Source organism: Primulina tabacum, chromosome 1 (assembly GCF_025594145.1).
Source record: "Primulina tabacum isolate GXHZ01 chromosome 1, ASM2559414v2, whole genome shotgun sequence".
Taxonomy (NCBI): Eukaryota; Viridiplantae; Streptophyta; class Magnoliopsida; order Lamiales; family Gesneriaceae; genus Primulina; species Primulina tabacum.
In genome coordinates, this window is record NC_134550.1 from 12,949,569 (window position 1) to 12,976,771 (window position 27,203).

Genomic DNA, 27,203 nt, shown 5'->3' on the forward strand with positions numbered 1-27,203 from the left:
TAATTTGTATGTTGGTCATGTACTCTTACAAGTCCATAATACATACACTCATTACATTTAATTTAAATCAATTATAAATTCAATATTTGAATTTAATATTTAAATTATAAATTCAACTCCTTGAATTTATCACCTACAAAATTAAATATTCAATAAACTCAACTTTTGAGTTTAATAAATTAAATTCTCAAATTTTATAAATTAAACTCCTTGAATTTATTCTCTCCAAATTTTATAAATTAATAAATTCTAGGAGTTGAATTTACTATCTCATAAATTCAACTCCTTGAATTTATTTTCTCAAAATTTAATTATCATAAATTCAACTATTTGAATTTACTTTATCATAATATAAATTCAACTTCTTGAATTTATTCTCTCAACGAGAACAAATGATCATGTGCTTGTGTGACCCTTAATGGCTCAGGGATACACCTAGCCATGGGTTCACAATTACTTGTGATTCAGGACATAATCCTTTATTCGGGTTTATCCTAATTTGCCACATTTTATGTATCAACAATTAATCATGAGAATGTCAGAAATCATATTTTTGATTAAACCAATCGAATCATGGTAAGAGCGTCTAGTAGCATTGCCCCATGATTCCCTAGGAATCACTGATAGTGCCTGCAAGAACTAGTCGATTATGATTAACGTACAGTACGGTCCCTTCATCTCATATATCCCGATCGAATCTGCAATCATTGGTTCATCGAGGGTTGCATATTAATTCGACAACTATGTGACACATATAAATAGTGGCATCACATGTATTATTGGAGAACTCTTTCTCCAACGTACATCTCATACTCTGGCCAGAGATTCCAACTATTATTTCATCAAATCATATAGAATATCCACACCTGTAGGTGAGCGGTGAATTCTCGACTACAATGCACTGGCTCCTACATGTGTCACAACTATACCCAATCTCGCCACTTGATTACTCTCCTGGAGCCGGTAAACGAGTCAAAGCACAGCCTTAGCATATAAAGCCTCATTGTTGTCACGGGTCATAAGGACTAATTATGTACAATCATAACCACGGATTTATCCTCTCGATGAATGATAACAACTTGGAAAGTCCGAGGGAGGTTGTTCGGTATAATCATCATATGACTACTCATCTGCATTTTTGGACATCTTTATGCCCTTGCCAAGAAACGCGGTACACAACATCACAGATGCTAGTCTCGAGCTCAAGCAACCTTTATCTATGTTTTAGGCGGCTGAATCGACTAGCAACGATTTAGATCATACAGTGTTTACAAATAAGTTTCAACATCTAATTACGATTCATTTGTATTAAAGTATAATCAAGGTCTTTATCTGTGTTGTTCACATTTGTATATAGATAAATAAATAACAAACCATCAAATAATGAATTATATTAAAATAAAGATTTTTTATTACATATGAGTCAATAAATTTCTCAGCCAATAGTTGGCTTACAGGTCATTTACTTTAACATATAATCACCCAGATATTGCTCATTGTTTGATTCATTCACACATTGCTTCACTTAGCAATACTTTACATACTGCATTTTATTGACTTCCATTTCTCCTTGATTCAAGACCTGACTTGAGTGTCGAAGGAGTCACGCAGAAAAAATCCTAGGCGCCCCCTAGCTATTGCTCGTCCTTGCAGATTGACATCGAATCCATTAGTCCTAGCTCAAACTTGAAGATTCGAAGATCACGCTCACCTGATCAGATCTAGAGAAATTTTCGGTATCATCGAATTTCATTAAAAAATAAATAAATAAAAACGGAAAATGTCACAGGCATAACCAAAATATTGGAATAAGCTCGCAAAAAATTTGGGAGGAAATCGAGTATATCACCACATTTAAATTTAAATTTCCAAATCTGACTGATATATATGTATGTTTATTGAACCTACTCAGTTTTTAAGCTCTAGAGCCATTGGTTTTGGACTTGTGAAAAGAAGGTTATAAATTACAAAATATATTTGACTAGGGTCTTATCTCAAACTGTCCCAAAACTTAAAATAGTTTTTTTTTTGTTAGACAATATATAATATTTGAGAAAATTATATTTTTTGTCTTTTTGTTGATCAATGTAGGATCTTACTTCATTAATTTTTGATTTGTTTTGGTTTTAGTCTTGTTTAGTTTGAGCTGTGTGAACATCATGATATGACAAAGAAAATTGATCATGAGTTTGATATCATGTTAGCACTCAGGTGAAAGATAATTGAAATTGAAAAAAAAAAATTGCAAATTGTAAATTTCGATAACATGACAAAAAATGAAAAACGTACTGTTTTACCGAAAAAAATGTAATTTTTCTTACAATATTTTTAAATATTAAATATTGAATTAAAAGTTTTTATAGGAAAAGTAATATCATTTTAAAAACTAACCGTCGAACAAAGCCTAGCTTTTGCTCACAGAAGTCACTCTCCTTAAATTTCCTGTGAGTGAAATTAAAACTCAAAAAAATATAAATTTAGAAGACGAAATTATTTTTTGTAATTCACAAAATAATAAACGAAAAAGTGAGATTAGAGATCAAAACCATCGTATACACTCTTTTATAAGTTCTACCCGTCACAAACATTATTTGATAAATTTTTTTTTTTTTTGTGTATTAACTTTTTCTATTTTGGATTTTGGTCCACTACAATTTTAAATTTTTTGTTTTGGTACACTACAATTTTAAGATCTTGTAGTATATATAGATACCTTAAAATATATGACTAAACTATTTAATATTCATAAATTAAATTAATTATTTAACCTGTATTTTTATATATTTTTGAATAAAATCTAAATATTAAATTTATTTTACAACATAATTGTTAAACAATTAGATTCACCGTGAAAGTCTCGCATGTTGTATTGATATTTTGTTCCCTTTAAATTTAAAATAATAAATTTTATTATTTGGTTCTCATTTTTCCGGTCATATGCATTCGCTGCGAGTTTGTGTTTCCTTAGATCATCCGAATTTTTTATTTTCGAATATTTTTCTTTCTTTTTTCGATTTCTATAAAATTTTGCCAAGCTTTTAGTGAGAGAAGCCGATTATTTAGAAGTTTTATTATCATTGTTATCAGTCTTATCTATTCTATTTTATTAAAGTTGAGGAAAGGAAGGATACCAATTTTTTCTTTCAGTTTTATCCTTAATGATACTAATATTACATTTTTGTTTTTTGTTTTTTTTTTAAAAAAAATTTCAACACACTTTTATTTTTTTATTTTATTTCAACAATTCAAATACCAATTTCGTCCCTCCATAATTTGTCAAATTTCACTTTAATCCATCGATAGTGATAAAAAAGACTGTACACACGTATCGTGCGTGCAGAGTAACTAGTTTTTATTAGTTTTTTGCACATTATACTCTGTCGTGACCAGTTTTTCATAACTTCTACAAATTTATAACATGTTACCAAGTTGGAATCCTCGTTCCCTTTTTTCTCTCATTTGTTGCCAACTACAGCAAACTCCTGCCTTATTTCTTGTCAATGTATTTATTAATCACGAGCTTATAATATTCTAGCAAACTCCTCGAATAAAATGCTGAAAAAAGTCTTCATTCTTAAGCAATAGTATTAACCTATAATTTCAACAATAATGAATGGAAGTAATTTTGATTAATAAAATAGTTCGGGTTCGAATAAAAAATCATCTCGATTATTTTGTTCTCTTTTCCAATTCCGATTTTCGGGCTACTTTGTAAATCAACATGCTAGTATTTATTATTTTTATGTTTCCGCTACATCGAGTCGCGGTCGATAAGTCGGAAACAACCAGTAGAGCCATGGAGAGATAGAGATCTTCTCTTCATATATTAGAGGACCAGTAATCTGCTGGAGAGGAAATGGTTGGAATTTGAGTCTCTTCCTTAGTTTTAAGACAAATGCCTTTTGTTATATTATTTTATTTTGATGTATTTACATAAAATATAATTTATTCGGATTATATAACATTAATAATATTAATCTTGAAGGATTTTAAGAAATTTTGTTCCAATATTTTATGTATATGTTGAATTTATAAATGATATTCGATGTCGACAAATGAGCGATCCCATCTCTATTTTTAGCACTTTTGGCCTCATTCATCCGCACAAAGCCATCGAAGTTCATGCAAAGCCTCCTATATTTTGTGCACAGAAGTCACACACAAAATCCAGAGGCGTTAAAAGAAATTTTCCCCGTAAAATATGATATCCCCAGCACCCTAACGCCTCCACAAATCCAGCGGTGGTGTAAATAACCTTTATTTCTTTGTCCTTTGGGCATGTCCTAGGGGGTAGCAATGGCAAACCCTCGAAAAAATAACGCTTTCGGCTACGTTCTTTTTATTTCCTTAGTCTATTTTGTGTCGTTCTGTAAGGCCATAACGGATGTAGAAGCGGCTTACATTGCACGTCGGCAGCTTTTGACTCTGTCGAGGGGCAGCGGTTTTTCTTTTGAATATGAATTCCAAATTGACGACGGCCTTGTTTTCGCCAATTCCAGGCTCAAAAGGGCTTATATCGCTCTACAGGCATGGAAGAATGCTATTTATTCCGACCCATTCAACTTCACCAGTAAATGGGATGGGCCTGATGTATGTTCTTACAACGGTGTTTTCTGCGAACAGGCGCTCGATGATGACAGCGTTACTGTAGTTGCTGGTGTCGACTTGAACCATGCAGATATTGCAGGACACTTGCCGGCTGAGTTGGGGTACTTGGCAGATATCAGCCTTTTGCATCTTAACTCAAATAGGTTCTGTGGAATTGTCCCACCTACGATCAAACAGTTGTCGATTCTGCACGAGCTCGACTTGAGTAATAATCGATTTGTGGGACCTTTCCCAGATGTTGTGTTGGAGCTTCCTGACCTCAAGTATCTTGATCTGAGGTTCAACGATTTTGAAGGCGTTTTGCCATCACAATTGTTTGATAAGCAGCTCGATGCGATTTTCTTGAACAACAACCGGTTCTATTCTAGTATCCCTGAAAATATAGGCAACTCCCCGGCCTCAGTCTTGGTGATCTCCAATAATAAGCTGAAGGGATGCATTCCAAAAAGCATCGGCGAGATGGCTGGAAAATTAGACGAATTCATTGCATTGAAAAACGATCTTTCTGGTTGTTTGCCAGAAGAAATCACATTGTTGAACACCACCACCATTTTCGACATTAGTGGTAATAGGTTTGTTGGAGACTTGCCTCAAGGTATGGAATACTTGCAAAGCCTGGAAATATTCAACATTGAAAAGAATAAGTTGAGAGGTAGGGTCTCTGAAAGTGTGTGCACATTACCAAGTTTGAAGAATTTTACGTTCTTTTCCAATTATTTTGATTCCAAGGATCCACAATGCAATCCTGATGTGATGCCGGGGCTTGTGGTCGATGGAAAGAAAAACTGTTTCACTCAGGACTTGGAGCAGAGATCGGAAAAGGAGTGCGAAGCAGCCTTGAGTGAGGAGGTTGATTGCAGCTCAACGGGATGCAGAGGTTCGAATGAGGGAAAAGGGCCGAAGCACCCGAAAGAAGAAACACCATCTAAACCAAACGCGAAGCCGAAAGCTCCACCAAAAGTTAGCCCGAATACGCCATCGATAACCACTCCATCAACACCAAAACAACCACCACCAAAGGCAAAACCAAATCCCAAACCTGGACCTATTTCACCGAAGGTTTCCCCTGCACCAACTATTTCAAAGGGTCCCAAACCAGAGACCCCACAACCACCAAAGATTGTCAATCTTCCGAAAATTCAGCCATTAAAACCGAAACATGCCCCATCAACCTCAACTCCTAAGCCAACGCCAAAACCAAAGCCTTTTTCGCCTTCACGGCCACCTCCACAAAAAGTTTATGTTTCACCACCGCCACCAAAAAGACCTAGACTTGAGCCCAAACATCCACCAAAGGTTGCCGAGCCCCCAAAGGCTCAATCCCCATCAATTCCTAAACCAAAATCGAAGCCTACTTCACCACCTCCTCCACAACCACCAAAGACTGCTAAGCAACCAAATGCTCCTATTTCACCTCCTATTGTGAAACCACAAAGCATTCAACCACCACCGACTTACATTAGCCCTCCAACTCCAGGCCAGCCAAAGGCTTTCAGCCCACCGCCTACTAGTGTATCATACACATCACCTCCGCCACCTGATGTTTTACCTGTTACTCCAAGTTTCTCGCCACCACCAGCTGTCAGCTCACCTCCACCTCCATCAGGCTACTCACCCCCTCCACCTCCGGTGCATTCGCCTCCACCACCTCCCGTCTTCCCCCCTCCGCCGCCACTATTCTACTCGCCCCCTCCACCCCAAGTTCAGTCACCTCCACCACCATCACCACTCTATTCACCCACACCACCACCAGTATACTCTCCGCCACCACCGGTTTTCTCACCACCTCCCCCAATACACTCTCCCCCACCACCACCGATTTTCTCACCACCTCCCCCAATATACTCTCCCCCACCACCACCGGTTCAATTCCCATCACCGCCACCACCACCACCACCACCAACACCAATTCAATCTCCCTCTCCGCCTCCAGCTGCTCCAGTTTTCAAACCAATCATCCTCCCACCACACTTGGGTGCTAGTTATGCATCCCCACCACCACCCGTAATCCCGGGCTACTAAAATTCCTCTACTTCTATATGTGGCGAATAGTCCAAATCTTCACACTCTTGCTGAGTTTGTGTTGCCACTTTTAGGTGCAAATTAGCTAGTTTTTTCCTACGTAGCCAATGTATTCACAATTTGGTGTATTTTGTTATTTAATTTGCGTTCCACGAATTAATTTCAATAGGAACGCTTTTGATAGTTATCTTTGTTAAATTTCAATGATCGCACATCAAGACAAGAACACTATATATATATATATATATATATATATATAATATTTAAATAATTACTCGTTGTTGTTATTGTTATTATTATTATTAAATGTCATAACAAATGGTATATGAAAATAGAAAATATTACCACTTTGTTTTTTTCTTTTTCAAAAAATATAAATATCATGTCACTATTTTTTCAATATGAAAGTCACTTCGACAACTATTTATTTACAAAAATTTATAAAATTGATGTATAACTCTTGTCTTTTGGTTGAAAATGTTACTTTTTAAAATTGCAATATCACATGTTATTAAGTTTTGGAACTAGTAGTATATTAAAGTTGTGTGAATTTGTTGTTAGGTTGGTGTGACCACTTATATTTTAGAATGTTCAAGGTTTGCTTAACCGTCCGAACTAAGACCAAACCCGAAAATTTTTTTGAACTGAAAACTAAAATATTAATTCATTGTTTAGTTTTTCCGATTTTCGGGTTTGGTTTTTAGCTCGGTTTATTAAACCAAACCGAAAATCGATTTTTTTTCATTTCTTAAAATCATTTTTTTTGTTTTTATTAATTAATAAATATAAATTAATTAAATAACTAAATAAATAGAAATTCAGTTAAACCAAACCGGAAAACGAAAATATTTTTTTAAACTGAATCGAAGAGTACTATTCGATTCAGTTTTAAGTTTTGATTTTTTGTGAATTTCTGTTCGATTAACCGGGTTTTCAGTTAGGTCGCTCCGAATGAACATCGGACGTTTGTAGTGTGAAGAAGGTAGTGTGCCTTTGTTGGTACATTGATGTCACCGCTTCTTTCCATTTTTTTGTTGGTACATTGATGTCACCGCTTCTTTCCATTTTTTCATCTCTTCCCTTTGATAAATATTTATTTATAGAAATGTTATCTTTCTAAAATTGATACAAGTCTTTTTGCACTATTGTGACGGACTATGTATTAACAAAAAATTTTAAAAAAAAAAATTCAGTACGACTCCTCATTAATTTTATAATTACGATAGTGCCCCTATTTTGATATAAATCAAGAAACTAATTCAGAAACTGAAAATGTATCGAAGGGAAATGAAGATGTCCGCGTCCACAAGAGCTTGGATCTCTAATGCGAGCATATCATTTTGTCACAAATCATCAGCAGTTTCAAAGATTGCGCTGATAGCTTGAGTAGAATATGAGAAATACAAATAACTATAAGACCAAAGGGTAAACAGAAATCCATAATATATCTAATAACATCTAATTATGCTCCTTTCACCTAGTCGGGGTGCTTAATGATGCATGTTTTAGCGCCCCTAACTCAGTCTTGACGGTTTCAAACCACAATCCTAACACTTAAAACTTATTTTTGTGCACATCAAACCTAAAAATTTGTTCAGTAAAGGTGGCTTCCAACTCTGAGGGTCTCTGCAGATGGCTTCTGACTAACGGATGCAAATGCCTAATCAATTTTAAAATCCGATCTGTATCCCAAATTATCATGAAGTCTCTTGCACGTTTCAGTACAGATAGCCCATCACATGATAGCAAACAATTCAAAATACTCAATCTTGATGGACTTGGACGAAACTAAAGCAATTTCAATAAAAAATCTTCAGCACAACGATCTCAACTATATCCAAAATGATGTATCTCGACAATAATTTCTAAAACTTTGGCGGAATCCCGAGGTTCCAAATTAATTTCCACCAAGAGTATAAGGATTGGGTCGACTGAAATGGTGGGGGAGCTACGTTATTCATCTTCGGAAGGTATTCAACTTTAACTGACCCTGCCCAATATCTTTTATCCTCAATGCAGTGGCGGGATTCAACGGAATTTCCAGGATGGCTTCGACTTCCCAAGGAATGTAAGAGTGCCGCAGTGCTTGCTCATCCCAACCCCCTGTACTCAAAATGTATCTGGCCACACTAATGTTGTTGTCTGGTATCACGCAGAAACTGCTTTTGACCGCAGGAATACTCGGAATCCATTCTTCCCTGTGAGCCATAATCTTCTGCCCATTGCCAGCTCTCCAACATAACCCTTTCCTAATAAGATATATTTCCCAAACTAGCGAACGCCAAACTAGAGACGGGTTTGTATCCTATCTTAGCAGCCGTGATATCTTTGTGTTTGAAATATTTGCCTTCATTAAAGAATTTGACGATTGAACAGCGCGCCATACCTACTTAGCCAAGAATGCTTTGTTCTAAATCCTAATTCACCGTCACATTTGGGTTTACAAAGATTAGCCCACCTCGTCTTGTGCATTTCTTTTACTTGTTGGCCCGTTTTCACCCAAAAAAAATTTATTTCTAATGACCAAGAAATGTTTCAAAATTGACGGATTATCTTATTTGGTTTTGGGATTATCCCAACATGCCAATAAAAATTGGTATATTGCATCAAACATCACGCAGACATTAACTATGTGTGCATGATCATCTATATCTCAAAAAAAGTGTGTTTTATGTATAATAAATGGAAGTATGAAAAGCACAAGTTGGACAATTAATTGTTTAGTGAGATGAGAGAGTGTTCGATCTCATTTGCAAACAAGACGACGTCGCGTAACTGGTTGAACAAAACGGCGCCGTTCAGTGCGCTTCATTGACTATTTGACCTCAAGAACACGTCATGAACAGCTTATGCGACTGGAAGGTATTTATAATATCTAAGAAATTGGAAACCCTAGTAGTGAGGATCAGATCGGATCTTATTGCATAAAACTCGAATCATTTTCCAGAAAATCGAGTTACCAACGATGGCGGACAATTCGGCGAAGCCTTCCGAGGCGGAAATAAAGCCCGAAGTTGAAGACACCGCCGCCGACTTACAGTCCAAACCTGCTGGCGGCGGCGGAGGATGGGGCGGTTGGGGGTTTTCTACGTTTTCTTATATCTCGGATATTCAGAAAGCTGCTACTGTTGTCGCCGGAGAGATCTCTCGAAATGTACGTCTCCTTTCTTTCCAACGAATCATGTGCTTGACATGTACCGCGGTTGTTCGGTCTTACACATCTTTATTTGCATTATTAACTGAGTAATTAGGTTGATTCGGTTTGTAAAATTAGAAGTTTGAAGTGAAGGAGTTTAATCTGTAGCCGAAGCATTAGGTGGTTTGGTAATGTATTTGGTGATGTTGGTTTTTTCTAAACATATTGTTTCTGGGTTATTCTTTTTTTAGCTTCAATTCGCAGCAATAAATGTGGCAAGATGCCTAGTGATTACTGCAACCAGTTTAGTGTTTCTTTTATGATTTTCGTTGAATTTTTTTGCTGGCATTACGATGGCTTCTGTATCCATTCGCGAGAGTGAAGAGAAAATGGAAGAAACATACTGCCTTGAGTGTTAGTTTGTTCAGCTTTTATGAAAATGTCGGCTTGATTTAGTAAATTCATAATTAATGAATTTCCTGACCGTGATCATTAGTAATGCTTATTTGGATCACTGAAATGGCATTACATTGTCTGATTCTTTTCTTGGGCTATTTCTCTCAGTTATGAATTCAGAGACATAATTTGTAGATCATGCTGGGTTTTCTATTACCTGGATCAAATCTGTGAATTTATTTGGTGGATAATTTTGCTACATGTTTTAGTTGTTACGGTAACTCTAATACAGGCTGTCGAGGCCGCTAGGACAGCAGCGCAGAGCATTACTGATACTATGGATGAAGAATCTAAACCGTCAAACGAGTATGGTACAGAATCATCCTTGGTTGTAGATGAAAATGATGAGGAGGTGGACGAGCGGCGCAAAATTGCCTTGGATAAACTAGAGAAAGCCAGTGAAGAAACTTTCCTTAGCCAGGTATGTCATGTGAAATAAATGTGAGAAATTTTATTCAATTATCTTCACTTCAACACCTACTTGTCTCTTTCCATCTCGCTTCCGCCTCTTTCTTTTGACATTTATCCGTGATTCTAAATTACTTTTGCTTCATGAAATTGTGATGAACAAGAGTACGTGCTTAGCCCAGATCCAACATCCAAAGGAGCATGTCTAAAAACTTTGTACCGTTTCAAGCACAAGAATTAGGACCTTGGATTATAATTAATTTATTTCCTTGTGTATTGCATTAGTATTCGAAGAAATATCTGATATAGACATGGATTAAGTTTAGACAGTTTATATGGATAGGATTAGAAAGATATTCATCAGTAGTTGGTTATGAAAACTATTTGTATACTATTATCCCTGGCACGCATACACAAAAAAATATTTTGTAAAAAGTTTTAAAATCAATTAAAAGAAAAAACTATATAGATTATTTTTATATGATTTAGGTTTTTTATGATAATAGTGTATTGATAAATTTACGATGATTGAATTTTTCCTGAATTATTTTTAAATGATTTTGGTGTTTTATAACAATAATGTGCTGATAAATTTACGATTATAGATTTTTTTCTTGAATAATGAATGTTAAATCAAATAAGAGTAAATTTGGCATTGAATAAAATGAACGACTGGCACCAAATTTTGTTAGTATATGGGTCTCAAATTTAATAATACAGTATATATGTAGGATGATTATGGTATGCAAAAATCTATCAGAATTCTTTAAAAAAGTTTGAAGAGATCGTGGTATTCTCTCTTTTCGAGTGTCAGTGTGTCACTTCGATATTTATATTTTATAATAGTCGTCTTGGAAGAAAATCAAACAAGAAAATTTACATGCTGGAAATTAATGATCCTTATACAAACTAACCCATTACACAATCCATATCAAAACCACATGACAGATACACTATCAATTATATATTCTGAGGTTTCATTTACTTGTCTCATTTCATTTTCCAATTCATACATAAATATGATAATGCCAATGCCAGGGCTTGAAGGCACTTGATACTTCAGTGGAATCTCTTACATCAGGAGCTTGGCAAGCTCTAGGAACAGCATGGAAAGGAGGAGCCAATTTAGTTCAAAAGTATGTCAGAACAGTTTCCAAATTTGGAATATAATTACACATTTAATAGTTACTATACAAAACTTGAAAAACAAATGAACTGTAGCGTTTTATAATGATGAACTGAGCTTGCGAGCTAGAGGGTCATGTAATCTTGAGAAGCTTGGTGGTTTAAAAGTTACTGCATTCAAATTTCAATCTGAAGCATGTATCATGTTTCACTTCTCTCTATGCACATTTGTTTTGGCCGGTTATGTTGTTTCAGAACACACAAGCAATATATGTAAATAATACTATCAGTAGTCTTAGTTCCAGAGTGAAATCCCGTGTAGAAGATGACTGTGATCTCTGTATGGTTGCAGTGCTTTTTAATATTTGATGGATATGCATATGATGAAAATTGAAAACTGTAATTGGTCTTACATGATGAAGCTTGCAGGTGTAGTGAGACACATATCATGTTCTATGCGGCAAACAGCCAAAACAATAACTTTTATGATTGTTATTTTTTGATAAGGTTGTTCTTTTGTTGACAAAGGTTTTTCCCCCACTTTAGGTAGCTGTTTTAGTTATCATGCATGCATGCATTCCAACTTTGTGGTTTCACTGATCCTTTTGAATGCTTTATAATTCTTTTCAATCACGAAAGTTACTGTTTTATTAGTTCATTTTGCACTAATTTATTGCTGCTGTTATCATTATGCTAAAACTTTAAAAAGTAATCTCACAAGCCAGTTTATGATTTTGTAAAAAAGTAGAGTTATTAGGTAAAATGGCATCACTTAGGTTGTACTCACAGATAATCAATAAATTTCATTGTGTACTTTTCTAGGATCGAAAATTCGGCTTCCAACTTTTCTGAGTCAATTCAACATGGTGGAGTTGCTGGGCCAACTGGCAGTGTGGCACCTTCTCTGTTGGAGGTTTGCACCAGATTCTCTGTTCTTTTTTACTTTTCCAGAATTCTAACCAATTTCCTGTCTTTTTTATTTCATATAGACTGGAAAAGTTTTGACTGCAAAGGGAATGCAAGTGCTTGAGCTAGTTGGAAAAGAAGCCATGGATCTTATCATTTCAGAAACTGGGATTGAACTGGATAAAAATACCAAACTGTCTGAGGGAAGGATAGACGAAGATCAACTGTTTGAAGAAGTTACCTTTGACAGATGCTTTTATATTTATGGAGGTCCAGAGCAATTGGAGGTACATAATTTCGAACTGTTAAATCAATTCATGCTCTAATTGCTTGTTTATAACTTTTAAGCTTGTTGCTTTGCAGGAGTTAGAAGCATTATCCAATCATTATGCACTATTATATAACCGGAGAAAGAGTAAGCTGTCGTCGGAACAAAAATATAATTATGATGGAAAGCTTAAAGACATCCAGCACATATTTGACCTGGGTGTTGGACTTGATGGAAACCATAATGAGTTTGAAAAAGGGAAGAAAATAGAGGATGAAAATAATGACAGTATTGACGAACTAAAGAATTTACACGAATCCAGTGTGTGCAAGGCTGCTGAATTAGCTGCAGGGTAAATTTTCCTTCATTATTCTTTTTAGTTTCTATTATTCTCCTAATATTTTATTTGTGGCAGGTGCTGAGTCATCTACAATAACCTAATAAATTTGGTTGTTTTGTTGTGGAGAATAGAATCTTGTGAGCCACTATGATTTGTATGTGATGACTTTAATTTAGCCAAACCACAAAGATTTCATTTCCATCTATATTATCCCTTTGCCTCTGGGTTTTCTTGCAATCTATTTTCACGATGCAAGTTCTCATAGTGTTACTGAACTGGGTTTATTCCAACGACTGTAAATAAAAGTTTGGCATATTATAGTGTAAAATTGACATCTTTCCTTTGCTTCTGTCTGTCCTTTTCCCTGGCTCTTATATTCATCCCGCATACCTTGTTTCAGAATCTTGTGAACAGGATCTCAATCTATGTTATTGAAACTGCTTCTGTATTTTATAATCTATTGCAGTTTTGCAAGTGCTTTGGCTGGACTGGCTCCAAATGACATAATTCAAAGAACTTCTGGGAGACTTGATTCTCTTCATTCAGAGGGTGTTCATGTATGTAGAGGAGTTGAATTAGTCAGCAAGTTCTATTTTTTAAACATGTCAAGTGTGATTGATGCAAAACCTTTTACTTTTCGTCTCAGAGACTTTCTGAGATGTGCTGTTTTGCTGTAACTCGATTGCTGATGCTTGGGAAGTCTATTATATCTAATGCAAACAAAGTGCAAGATCAAGAGATTAGTGAGGAAATGGTGAAGATTGATTGGCCTGAAGATTCTGTTGAAAGAGCCAAGATAATCCGAACGAGGACAGAATCCATGACAGGAAATATGGAAGCAGTTTCTCACAGTTTTGTTACGGGTAAATTTTATCCTAGATCTCTTCGTGTTTCATTGTGTAGTACAGTATCCATCCATGTAATGTCCTGACAATGCTTCTTGTCGTGCTATAGCATTACAAAAAATCATTTGTCCGCAGCTCTCGTAACCAGAAAACGCTCTAATCTTCATATGAACTTCTTTACTCAGGCATATCAGATGTAGCAGAAGCATATTTAGCAGCTATTAAAAGCACCACTGCTGATTCACAAGAAGTTGTTCCCAAGAACTCTATTCAGCAGAAGGCCAGTGCATATACCGAACATCTCCGTGCTGGTCATAACACGGCTGTGGGGAAAATGCAGGATGGTCTGCAATACTTGGCTTATGTCGTTCTCTCGACGTCTATGCCTGCTTCTTGAAAGGTGAAAATTTTTATTTGTGAATATTTCTTTTGGTTTAGTTCTTATCTTACTCATCTCCCTTTGACATAAAACGCTAGAAAAATTATCCTTTTTTATTTTTACATTTTCCTGATGTTTTATGTAAGGGAAGAACTCACATTTGTGGATACCTGATAATACAGTTTATTTTTTGAGAAGTATTTTTCTGTTGGAATTTGGGAAGAATTGTCCAGAGAAAAGTTACTTAAATATTTTTGGTTCATTAAAATATTTCATGTTGATATTATGGATATTATATGTTTGGGTTATTCAACAATTGGCTTATTGAGAGTTTTTGTTAAACAAGAAAAAAGCATAGGAGATCACACACATTATACGTAGATCCCGCAGGTCAATAAATGATATATTTGATCGTTATAAAATAAATTTAAAACAGTGGCAAAATAATATTAACTAAATAATCTTAGTTGTGCTATTTTCTGAGTTCTAAGATTTATCACTAATACATGATATATTTTTTAGATATCTGTTTTTCAAATAAAATATTGTGTTAAAAAACAGAAGTGGTGGTTTAGTATATGGTAGACAGATAAAGATGTTCTTAGAGATACTATGAACATAGATAATTGAGTATATCTTTTGTGAAACGGTGTCACAGTTCTTTATATGTGAGATGAGTTAATCCTACCGATATTCACAATGAAATGTAATACTCTTAGCATAAAAAGTAATATTTTTTCATGGATGACTCAAATAAAAGGTGAGAATCTCTACAAGAGTTTTTGTGTAGATAATTTTTTAATAAAAAAAGCATGAATTTATTTATTTTTAGCACAAAAACAAGATCGGCTTTATATGTGGCACAATGACGCTTATTATTGGACTCATCATTTTAATATCCATCTTTATCAAAATACGGATATATTATATATTACATGGAATTGATTGTCTCAAAATGTACCCAGCATTATTGAATTATATGAATTTCCCTTATTTTTCGTGTGAGCCCGATATATGTGTTTGAGATCCAAAAACCAAGTGTGAAGACCCAATAATTAGCTACACAACATGAAATGCAGAATTCAACCAAGCATTTAAATTCCATTCAAGCAATTAATTAATTCTCATCCAAACCATGGATTCAAAGCTGAAATTTGAACAGCCCATAACAGCCATTGTAATGGTATTTAAGCCATTAAAGAGGCCATAAACATGGCTGTAATGGCCTTGAATGGCAGCCTATTCACCTCCCCTCCATGAGCCTATAAATACCCTGCATTGTGACACAAAACATCCACAAACATTCTCAAAGTTTCAGCAGAAAGTTAGCCATATTTTCGAACTCCCTAGTTGCTATTCTCAAGCATCGGTTCACCTCCGTCTTACCCACATTTTGTCCCAAATTCGAGCTAAAGTTGCTGCTTAAAGTGCTGCCACTATCCGAAATCTTCTAGCAACTTGTTTTGGGTTTGCAACAACCAAGTCTTGTACGAGTTCGAGCGGATTTCTACCCACAAGTTCCTCACGTTTTTTATCCAAAGAAGAGAAAGGTAAGTTTGTTCACATTTGCTTAAAAATAAATTATGTGCATTCTTGAAATTCGATCGGTATGATATATTCGTTTCTATTTGTTTTGAAAATTCTTGAACAATTTGTTGTTAAAGCATGTTTGAAATATTTGAAATGCACTGTAGTGATTCGAATTAGAAATGACAAGGAAATTTCGACATTTGATATGTTTTGTTTAAGGCTCTAATGCGGTGGGATATAATAATCGTTCTTTTGACCTCGCCTCTTAGAGGAGTAACATATAGGGGACTGATCAGTAAACCATGAAAATGAGATGATTTTCAGTGCTATGTTTGTATCTTTTTCATATTCGATTCAACATGCTTATGATTGAGATTATGATAATGTATCCATATAATTATAATCTTGATATTTGTTATGCACGATCGACCTCCATTTACTGAGTATTTCCCAAATACTCACCTCTTATATTCCCACCCAAGATAAGAACGAAGAACAAATCAAAGATAAAGAACAATAATACTTTTGGGGATGGTGATGAAGCCAATCCAATTCAAGATCAGTCTTGTTATTCTGTATTTAGTTATATTACCATGTTTTACGCTTCCGCATTTCGTTTTAATCGCATTGTAAAGACGATTATTGATTTATGTAATATATTGGCTTTTGGCTATTTGATGTACAACGTGGCTTGTTGTTATACGATTTTAAATTGTTAAACGACGCCGATGGCATGTCTCGGGTTTGGGGCGTGACATTTAAGTGGTATCAGAACTGCCAAGTTTATAATCCGGCTGGGATTCTCCCGAAAAAAAATGAAATTTCACACTAGTGATGGAAAAAGCCTAATGTACTCCCATCCGAAATGATCCAACGAACAATATTCATCGCGTAGAGACAGAAACCTTATTTCCGCCAAATTCGATCGTCTAAGCCTCCAAAATCGCGTTTTTGCTATTTTTGGTAATAATCGTGAGGCCAATAAATTCTTATAGAAAACTCGAAATCCAATTCCGTCAACGGTTATGTAATACTCCTGACTTAAGCTTGAAATTCATAAAAAAATTTCCGAACTTTCTATTTTTGGAAATTTTATCAAAAAATCCTAACGGGTGTCGAAATACTTTAAACTATCCGTTAATGTTGCTATCCACCTTAATTCTATTGTTCTAAGCCTTTCCATTTGTTTTATTTCAGGAAATGGCTTCAAGTTCTTCTATGCCTCGCACTCGGACCACGGCTCGCATGAGTGTTATACCCCTCCCTGACAAGGATACATCATTAAGGACCTCCGAGCATCTCTCGCACGAGAACAGAAAGACAACTGAAAATTGATTGCAACTTTACATACTCTACAAGAAAAAAAGCACGAGCTAGAGGAACAAAAAACATCGAGTATTTGGAAGAACTTGAAGAAAAGCACGAGCTAAAACATCTCTTGAAATTACCGCTAACACTAAATAACGTAAATAATTTACTTTCCACCAACCAAGAACATCGAAATTCTCTATAGTAACAATATATTGGCTTGGATAAATTTGGATCTTATTGTAATTTGTTGTGTTATTGATTTTTCTTTGAACTTTCGTAATTTCAAACTTTGAAAGAACTTGAATGCTCTACTTTTGCTTTTCTTTGTCGGTCTCTCCTCCAGCTGCACACTCGGTTCACATTGTTCAATAGCATACAAATCAAAAAATTCTTGAAGAGAATACATGATTGACTTCTTTTGATCGTCAAAATTCTCCCAAATAAATTTAGCATAATATTAAATAAAAATTAAATGCAACCGTTGCACAAGGCAATTTTAAATTTTTTTTTGCGGCCGTTGCCAGTTGGCCATTTTTTTAAAAAATTTATGTTCCGGACCGTAACGAACCAGATCTTGTTCTGGAACCGGTTCAGTACAATTCAATCAATTTGGAAATGGATCGTAGACGGTTCTTGGGTACGGTTCATTCCGGACCCGGTTCCTAGCTTAACTGTCTGTTAAACATCTCTATTGTCATGTATTTGAATTATAGTTCGAAAACAGGCATTCGGGTTCCACCCTACTTAAAAATTACACAAAAAGAAGGAAGATATAATAAACAAATCTCAAAGTGAAACAATGTAGTTTTAAAAAAATTGTAAGATATAAACAAATATCAATTAGAAACAGTGTAGCTTATGTTCCTTTCTACCCTCCAACTCTAAACAATACAACCAATATGAAGATTTACAATCCACCAATGAAATAAAATGTAAGTTACCGACGAAAAAAACACGACTTGTTCTATACCCACCAAAACAAGCCTTCGCACGGCTTGGGTTGCAAGGCCGACTTTTAAATAGTTAAACGCCCCAAAGAGCGAATAAACTTTTGCTCACAAACTTCAATGTGAGAAGAATATATAGGGGAATACCTTTCTCAGCAAAAAATAAATTGCAAAGAATCACTCTGTCGTCTACTCCTCATTTGGAACGATTTACATAGAGTTTCATTTGGTTGAAGAAGAACGGCCATTCCCATCCCCATTTTGACCACTCCCTTGGGAACCGGTTATACCCGGATTCTTAAAACTGCTAGCTCCTTCAACTTTGTTGGCAGCAATGGCTGGCATGGCAGCAACTTCTGAAGAACTATGCCGCCAACTGCCAAACAAAGCAACGTTCCACGATCCTCTAGAGGGAGGTGGTTCTAAGCCTTTCTAAGCTAGTGTTTTCTTCCCTTACAACCTTCAAAGGGTTTTCGAGAGCTTTAAGAATGTCTGGCCTCAAGTATGTTGTTGGCTTGAACATCCCTTCAACGACACAAGAAAATAAATGCCATAAAACATGAAATGAAAGGGAAAATAAATAATTTTTTTTATTAGGAGTGTACATAAATGAAGATGATCAACTGGTCAATGCATTTCTTGAGTTGTGTTATCACGAGTTATCAAAAATTTCCAGTGAAAGATCTATGCTCGTTTAAAGGCGTGTAATAAATTTATTAGTTGATCATAATTGATATTGTTAGATTTATCATCTTTAACTCTTTCCCACTAATATGTTATTGTATTCCAATTCAAAAATCTAGCATTGTAAAAAATTCAAGTTTGGTGAAGGGGAAAACGTTCCTTTGAACATGTGGTTGTAAACTCTCTTCATCTGAATTTGTTTTCCTTAAACAAAGAGCTTGACAAGTCTGCATAAGGGATATGTTTGTAAACAATGAACTTCTCATTTTCTCTCTCCAAGAAATGTCCTAAAATAGGGACCAATCTAGGATGAGAAACTTTACTTAAAAGGTCGAGATCTGAAAGGTACAATGAATGCAAATCTACTCTCTTTTATCACCACGGGCATCCTACCTTCGAGTAGTCCATGGAATAGATTCACCAGAATGGTCGTTCTTGATTTAGATTTACATTGTTAAATTCACTCGTGGTGTGGAGCCCTTAACTCCTAATCGGTTGATTAATTACAACAGAAAACGAGTAAAAATTTTCTTTATTTCAATGAGCTCAAAAGTGTCAATTATAATTATAATACTAAAATAGTTTATAATAAATTTCCGTCTAAACACATCACATCATAAAATATGCCCACAAATAATCAAAATCAATTACATACAACCAACTCATATCATCGGGACATGTCCCGGCATATAGATATACTTATACACTGGGATAGACCACTCAACCTCAACTCAGATGTGACTTCCTCCAGAAGTACCCTCTCCGGTCTCCTGATAACCTGGAGTACATGTCATTGTCCACACACAAAGATAACAATGGCCTCCCTTGGGGGTGAGCAAACGCTCCGTATGGAACAACCATAATATATACAACACGTATCTACATAATGATATATGATATGCAATGCATGCATGTAATGAAGATATCAGGTCTAATGTCCATCCACTGAGCATGTATCAAAACCAATCGAATCGCTATCAAATCAATGCTCGAACTGACACATTGGCCTCAATCAAGTATAAGGGATGATCGTATGAGCGTCGGCAAAGCGCCGTCAAATCTCATATCTCAATCAATTAATCATAAGGGCCACAAATGACTATGCTTTTAAGGGCCACATAATGCCAAACATAGCATCGTGTTCACAAAACCCGGAACCAAATCCAATGATATAAAGGTATCCAAGGATCATAGCTCAATGTGTATGTCATGTAATGATGTATGAATAAAATAATGTGTGTTAACAAAATATTTATTTTATACATCGATATACCAATCATGAATGTCATGTATGCCACATCAACTCAATAAGTAAAGCATATAGACACATATTCTTAGTCAAATCAATCAAACATATATCATATGACGTAGATACATGTCGTATGTTACTCGATCGCAACATACCTCAATTCTTCGTCTTCAATCAACGTAGCGTGATCCACAATTAGGGTTTTAATACAAAACTCAATATACATAATCCACATATTCATTTCAATAAATAAATTCATTTAAAATCAACAATTCAAGTTTCAAAAATCTTTTGAAACTTTGAAAATTCATATAAAATTGAAATCATAACATGTCACGCCCCGGGACGGGGGTTGGTTGACACCGGCATTGCTTTCAAATTTACATTTGAAACAATAAGCCTCAGAGCACAAAATTCAGAAACCAGTCTTTTTATTCATAATACGAATTAATTCATTGTCTGATACAAACTCGAATTACTAATGTTTTACAGTGGAAATGTAAAACCAAACATAAAATTATTTTAACAGATACAGCGGAAACATAAACTAGAACTGAGAATAACAATCTTCTTCACCAGTCCTAGAATTGATTCTGCTCTTCTTCTTTTAACAAAGCTTCATCGTTCTTATCTGAGATGGGTTTGGTGGGTGAGTGATATGATCGTCACTCAGTAAGCGGGGACGGGAATAACTCTCAGTTTTCAAAATCAATTTCAACAGAAACAGTAATACAACTAATATAAAGAAACTCTTATTTTCAGAACAGGAATCAGTATTCAGAACAGAAATCAGAAATTAGCAAGTAAGTAAGCACTTAGCACGTTTGTGAATTTTTTGGCTAACTGATATCAGTCCCCTATATGTTCTCTCCTCTAAGGGGTGAGGCCAGAATCAGAAATCAGAATTCAGAAATGTTCAGAATATATATTCCTACCATTAGTTCACTAGGTTTCAGTGCTTCAAAAATCAGAGATCAAAATACATATACTTGGTTTCAAAACAGGAATCATCAAACTGAATTCAAGATATTTATACATAAGCCCACTTACCGTAATTTGCTATAAAGTTTCAGTTGAAATCTGGAATCTGCTTGTTCTTGCTACTGGTTTCTACTGCTCGAAAATAGGCACTCTCTTAACTCAAATTTTCAAGTGATACTCAAGATTTGTGTAACACCAATTCAGAGATCCGAGGGTGTTATTTATAGGAAGATTTCTGACTGTTAGCCTCCCAAATAAATGGTCATAATCTGCCATTAACAAGCTTTATTCCGTGTTAAATGCTTCAGTTATAAGTCATAAGCAGAATCAGTAGCTATCTGCTGGAATCTCGGTACTGAACTCTTCTGCTGCTGGATTTCCAACTGCTGGAAAATACATGTCTGCTGGAAAAATACCAGCTTCTGAAATATTAATAGCTGCTGGAATATTGTTAGCTTCTGCTAAAATTCTTGTCTTGCTGGTGAATATTGCTAGCTGCTGCAAAATGCTAACTGCTGGAATTTCGGGTTCTCACATAACATAATTCAATTCCGAACTTGAACATGAGTTTTTTGTCGATTATTCTATCACATATATTGATCTCGACTTCAAATACATGCTATTCAAGCGATTCAATAAATAAAAGTTCTGAATTGAGAAGAAAATTACCTCAAAAGAAAGCTCTCAACACGAGGATTTCGAATATATAATTTGTTTCGAGTATTGACAATGTTTCGAAGTAGATTCGTATGATAGAACTCGATTTTCAACTTTTCTTTCAAAGCCTCCAAAGGAAAAGAAGAAGAAATGCATAAATAACTCATTCTTATCAACTTAAATATTGTGAAGCTGAGAAGTGGGCGCTGCTCGCGTTATTCCCGGAATGTTTTTACAAAGCCGCATGCGGGTGCGCGGTTTGCTCTGTCCGAAAAGCTATTTTAAGTTTCGAATTAGCAAAAGTGGTTAACATGAAAGTCATAGATCTCTGTTTTGGATTTAATTTTCCACTAACCTCACTCAATTTGGATATCGGACGCAAGAGTTATGCTCATTATCCCAAAATGTGTCAGTGCAAGAACTGCAATGCACATGATACATTTCAGGATGATTTTGCCCCTATTTCCATTGGATTTGGACAAAACTCAAAACAAGAAAGTTTTAGTACTATGTATTAGCTTTCTAGTGAAACTGATTTCATTTCATTTTAACTAATACTCATATAATTATGCTAAAAATCGTAATATGTGTCACTTCTCTATTGCGGTTCAACATACTTTTCAAACACAAATCAATTACTACTATAATCTTTCATTATCACAAAATATTTTCTCAATTTCATTGACAATTATATACATCATACACTTAATAATATGACAATTTCCTGAATTATCGAGAATCAAAATGTGATTTACGATAATACGATATGAGGCCCTTACACGTGGCTTGTATAACCGGCTGATATGTATTATATTTACTTATTTTAGCTACTTGTTATTCGGAAATAACTCGAGATTTGGACCTATTGGAATCTGACCCGCAAGATGGTCCACCCACTCGTAATTGGTCATTTATGATTTTGGGCCAATTAGGACGTCACTTAATTAGGAAAATATTGTTTTATCCAATAATTTGTCATATTTTTTTGATCCACTAACTTTTCGATTTTCGGTCTTAGTATGATAACTTCTGAATTTCGTCTATTTTTTTCTATTAACAATTGAAATTTTCAACGACGCTGATTAGATGATTGTTAACTCACATTTTGGTGTCAAAATAATTGAATGGTTTTGGTAGAACACACATAACACTACAACAAAAAATGACTTCTCGCAGAGTACAAATCGACTTTCTGCAGCATGCATTACACGATGTACAATTAAAGGCTGTTGAAATTCAGAGGTTATCGACAGCATGCAGTGTATGCCACGGGAAAAAATATCGACAGTGCGCAGTGAACGCCAAGAAAATAGCATCGACAGCGCGCAATACACATCGTCAATTATATAATTGTGAATGTTGTAAAAACAATATTCGTGGCGTGCATAAAATACACGCTATCGTTTATATAAGGTTATTAACAACGCACACGTATATGCATGCCGTAAAAATAATATTCATAGCGTGATTTTAATGCACGCCTTTGTTTCTGTAAGGTGCAACAATACTAATAGCGAACACATGTTCACACATCGTAGAATGTAGCATTTGCAGCATGCTTTTACTGATTGATGTTGATGTTGGGCTGCGAAAATAAATTTTGTGGTAGTGGAGCTTGTAAAGTTTGTTTGATTTTTTTAACTTCGTTTTTTATATTAAGTTGCTTCCAAATAAATTATTTTCACATCAAAATCAAGAATTTCACAAATTTTGGGTAACTTTAGCTTTAACCACCGTCTAATCAACGTTTTCGACAAAAAAAATATTATAGTGTTAGATAGACGAATAGAGCCAAAATTTAGAAATTATGGTACCAATACAAAAAAAATTGAAAAGTTAGTAAAAGTTATCTGGAATACTCTAACAAAGATGTACGAGGTCAATTCACTACACAACATGATTTTCCTAAAGAGAAGGATTTATACTCTTCAGATGGCGGAATCCTCATCGATGACCGACCATATCAACACACTAAATACTCTATTTGCTCAACTCACTTCCATGGGGCATAAAATAAGGGAAAATGAACGTGCGGAGCTTCTACTTTCAAAGTCTACCAGATTCATATGATCAACTTATCATCAACATAACCAACATTATTCTTATGGGCTTTCTAAAATTCGACGATGTCTTAACTGCGATTCTCGGAGAAGAAAGCCGACGCAAGAATAAGGAAGATAGGTTGGTAACATCTAAGCAAGCAGAGGCTTTACCAATGATAACAGGAAGATTTATGGACCGTGACTCCAGTGGGAGCCAAAGACGGGGTAGATCCAAGTCGAGAAGCAAGAAGAAAAATATTTACTGTTTTAAATATGGCGGTAAAGAGCACTTCAAAAAAGAGTGTACGAGTATCGACAAGAATTCTCAAGGAAATGTGGCAAGTACTTCAGGCAGTGGTGAAATATTATTCAGCGAAGCGGCAGCAGTTGCAGAAGGCAGGCACAAATTTTGTGACACATGGATTATGGATTCAGAAACGACGTGACACATGACGTCTCAGAGAGAATGGTTTGATCATTATGAACCAGTCTCAAGAGGATCTGTATTCATGAGAAATGATCATGCCTTGAAAATCGTTAGGGTCGGTACTATCAAAATTAAAATGTTTGATGGCATCATTCGCACCATACAGGAGGTACGACATGTGAAATGACTGACGAAAAATCTTTTGTCCTTGGGGCAATTGGATGACATTGGGTGTAAAACCCGTATCGAGAACGAGATCATGAAAATTGTGAAGGGTGCGCTTTTGCTGTAAATCTGTATGTATTTTTGGGAGAAACACACAAAGAGGCAGAACTAGCTGTTGCATCAATTGGTTCAGGTGAAGAATTAATAGTGTTATGGCATAGAAAGCTCAGGCATATATCAAAACGAGGGTTTAAAATTCTCTCAGAACGGAAGCTGCTGCCGGAACTTACAAAAGTGTCACTATCCTTTTGTGAGCACTGTGTTTCCAGTAAACAACACAAATTAAATTTTGGCACTTCTATTGCCAGGATCAAAAGAATACCAGAGCTGATTCATTCGGATGTTTGTCAAGCACTAGTTGTATCCATATGAGGAGCGAGATACTTTGTCTCGTTCATTGATAATTTCTCTAAGAGATGTTGGGTGTATCCAATCAAGAAAAAATCATATGTTTTCCAAGTCTTCAAAGATTTCAAAGCACGGGTTGGACTTGATTCTGAAAAGAAAATCAAGTGTCTGAGGACTAACAATGGAAGAGAATATACCAGTGACGAATTTGATGCATATTGTCAACATGAAGGCATCAAAAGACAGTTCACGACGGCTTACACACCTCAACAGAATGGAGTGACAGAGTGAATGAATAGAACCTTGTTGGACAGAACAAGAGCTATATTGAGAACTGCGGGTCTAGACAAGTCATTTTGAGCGGAGGCAATCAAAATCGCTTGTTATATTATCAATCGTTCTCCTTCAGTGACGATTGATCTAAAGACTCTGATGGAGATGTGGACTAGGAAGCCAACAAATTATTCTCATTTGCATACATTTGGAAGTCCTGTGTATGTTCTGTACAATGAGCAAGGAAGATCGAAGTTGGATTTAAAATTCAGAAAATATATCTTATTGGGTTATGTTGATGGAGTAAAGGGGTTTCACTTGTGGGATCCTACTGTTCACAAGCTTGTCATTAGCATAAATGTTATCTTTGAGGAAAATAAAGTAAAGGGAGACAAAGGCATGTTGAATACATAAACTACTATATTTCATGTGGAAAATAAGACGGACGAAGGTCAAATTTTTGTGAAGCAGTACCAGAGCACGAAGAACAAGAACATGTTGAGTCTGAAGTTTTCCAATGTGAGGTTGTCAACTCAAGATAGAAGACCATCAGATTGGCTTTCAGATTATGTCACTGAAAGCAATATTGAATATTGTCTATTATTCGAGGATGGTGAGCCGTCGAGTTTCTACGAGGCTACTCAAAGCTCAGATGTATCCTTGTGGGTGATCGCAATGCAAGAATAGTTAAAAGCATTAGATAGAAATAAAACTTGGGATCTTGTTACACCATCACAAGAGAGGAAAGCCTTTGGAAACATATGGGTCTATAAGATCAAACATGATGGCAATAACCAAGTAGATCGGTATCGTGCTAGATTGGTGGTAAAAAGATATGCTCAGAAAGAAGGCATTGACTTCATTGAGATATTTTCTCATGTGGTTCGGCTTACAACAGTCAGAGTAGTGTTGGCATTGTGTGCGGTGTTTGAACTACATCTAGAATAGCTAGATGTGAAAACGGTGTTTCTTAATGGAGATCTTGAAGAAGAAATCTATAAGCTCCAGCCAGAAGGTTTTGCGGAAAAAAGCAAAGAGAACATGGTTTGCAAGGTTGAACAAATCTCTGTACGATCTCAAACAGGCGCCGAGGTGTTGGTACAAGAGATTTGATTCCTATATCATGAGCCTTAGATACAACAGACTAAGTGCAGACCATTGTACATATTTCAAGAGGTCCTGTGATGATTATATCATTTTACTGTTGTATGTGGATGACATGTTGGTAACAGGCCCCAACAAAGAACAGGTCCAAGGATTGAAGGCACAGTTCGCTAGAGAATTTGATATGAAGGACTTGGGACCAGCAAACAAGATTCTAGGGATGCAAGTTCATCGATACAGAAGTAACAGAAAGATTTGGCTTTCTCAGAAAAATTATTTGAAGAAAGTCTTGCAACGCTTCAACATGTAAGATAGCAAGCTAATATCGACCCCTCTTCCTGTTAACTTCAAGTTATCCTCCGAGATGTGTTCTAGTAGTGAAGCAGAGAGGATGGAGATGTCTCGAATACCATATGCATCAGCAGTGGGAATTTTGATGTTCGTCATGATCTGTACAAGATCGGACATTGCTCAAGCAGTGGGAGCAGTTAGTCGGTATATGACGAATCCTGGAAGAGAGCATTGGAGCACTGTTAAGAGGATCCTTAGATACAATAAGGGTACCTCAAATGCTGCATTATGTTATGGAAGATCATATTTTTCACTCAGGAGCTATGTCGATTCAGATTATGCAGGTGATCATGATAAGAGGAAATCTATCACTAATTATGTGTTTACACTTGCAGGAGGAGCAGTAAGCTGAGTTTCAAAACTGCAGACAGTTGTGACGTTGTCTACAACAGAGGCAGAATACATGGCAGCTACTCAAGCTTGCAAGGAGGCAATATGGATTAAAAGGTTATAGGAGGAGATCAGACACAAAGAAGAGAATGTTCCTTTGTTTTGTGACAGTCAGAGTGCCTTACAAATCGCAAAAAATCCAGCCTTTCATTCCAGAACGAAACATTGGAGTTCAATTTCACTTTGTTCGA

General features: G+C 35.7%; 2 protein-coding genes across 2 annotated transcripts; both read left to right on the plus strand.

Annotated features, from left to right (window-relative positions):
* The first annotated feature begins 4,064 nt into the window (after window positions 1–4,064).
* On the plus strand, window positions 4,065–6,868 carry LOC142541911 (pollen-specific leucine-rich repeat extensin-like protein 4). The gene has a single exon (XM_075648362.1). The coding sequence runs from the start codon at window positions 4,297–4,299 to the stop codon at window positions 6,628–6,630; it is 2,334 nt and encodes a 777-aa protein (XP_075504477.1). The 5' UTR covers window positions 4,065–4,296; the 3' UTR covers window positions 6,631–6,868.
* Window positions 6,869–9,478: 2,610 nt separating this feature from the next.
* On the plus strand, window positions 9,479–14,709 carry LOC142541917 (uncharacterized). The gene is made up of 9 exons (XM_075648367.1): window positions 9,479–9,784; window positions 10,455–10,643; window positions 11,669–11,766; window positions 12,578–12,668; window positions 12,745–12,948; window positions 13,025–13,281; window positions 13,736–13,826; window positions 13,916–14,132; window positions 14,300–14,709. Exons 1-9 carry the CDS (start codon window positions 9,596–9,598, stop codon window positions 14,509–14,511), a joined length of 1,548 nt encoding a protein of 515 aa, XP_075504482.1. The 5' UTR covers window positions 9,479–9,595; the 3' UTR covers window positions 14,512–14,709.
* The last annotated feature ends 12,494 nt before the right edge of the window (window positions 14,710–27,203 follow it).

Excerpts from the sequence above, each read along its gene's own strand:
- LOC142541911 (XM_075648362.1), top strand. The coding sequence starts at position 4,297 with ATGGCAAACCCTCGAAAAAATAACGCTTTCGGCTACGTTCTTTTTATT.
- LOC142541917 (XM_075648367.1), top strand. The coding sequence starts at position 9,596 with ATGGCGGACAATTCGGCGAAGCCTTCCGAGGCGGAAATAAAGCCCGAA. Across the intron at positions 10,644-11,668 it reads AAGAAACTTTCCTTAGCCAG|GGCTTGAAGGCACTTGATAC; the intron begins GTATGTCATGTG and ends TGCCAATGCCAG. Across the intron at positions 13,827-13,915 it reads TTCATTCAGAGGGTGTTCAT|AGACTTTCTGAGATGTGCTG; the intron begins GTATGTAGAGGA and ends TTTTCGTCTCAG.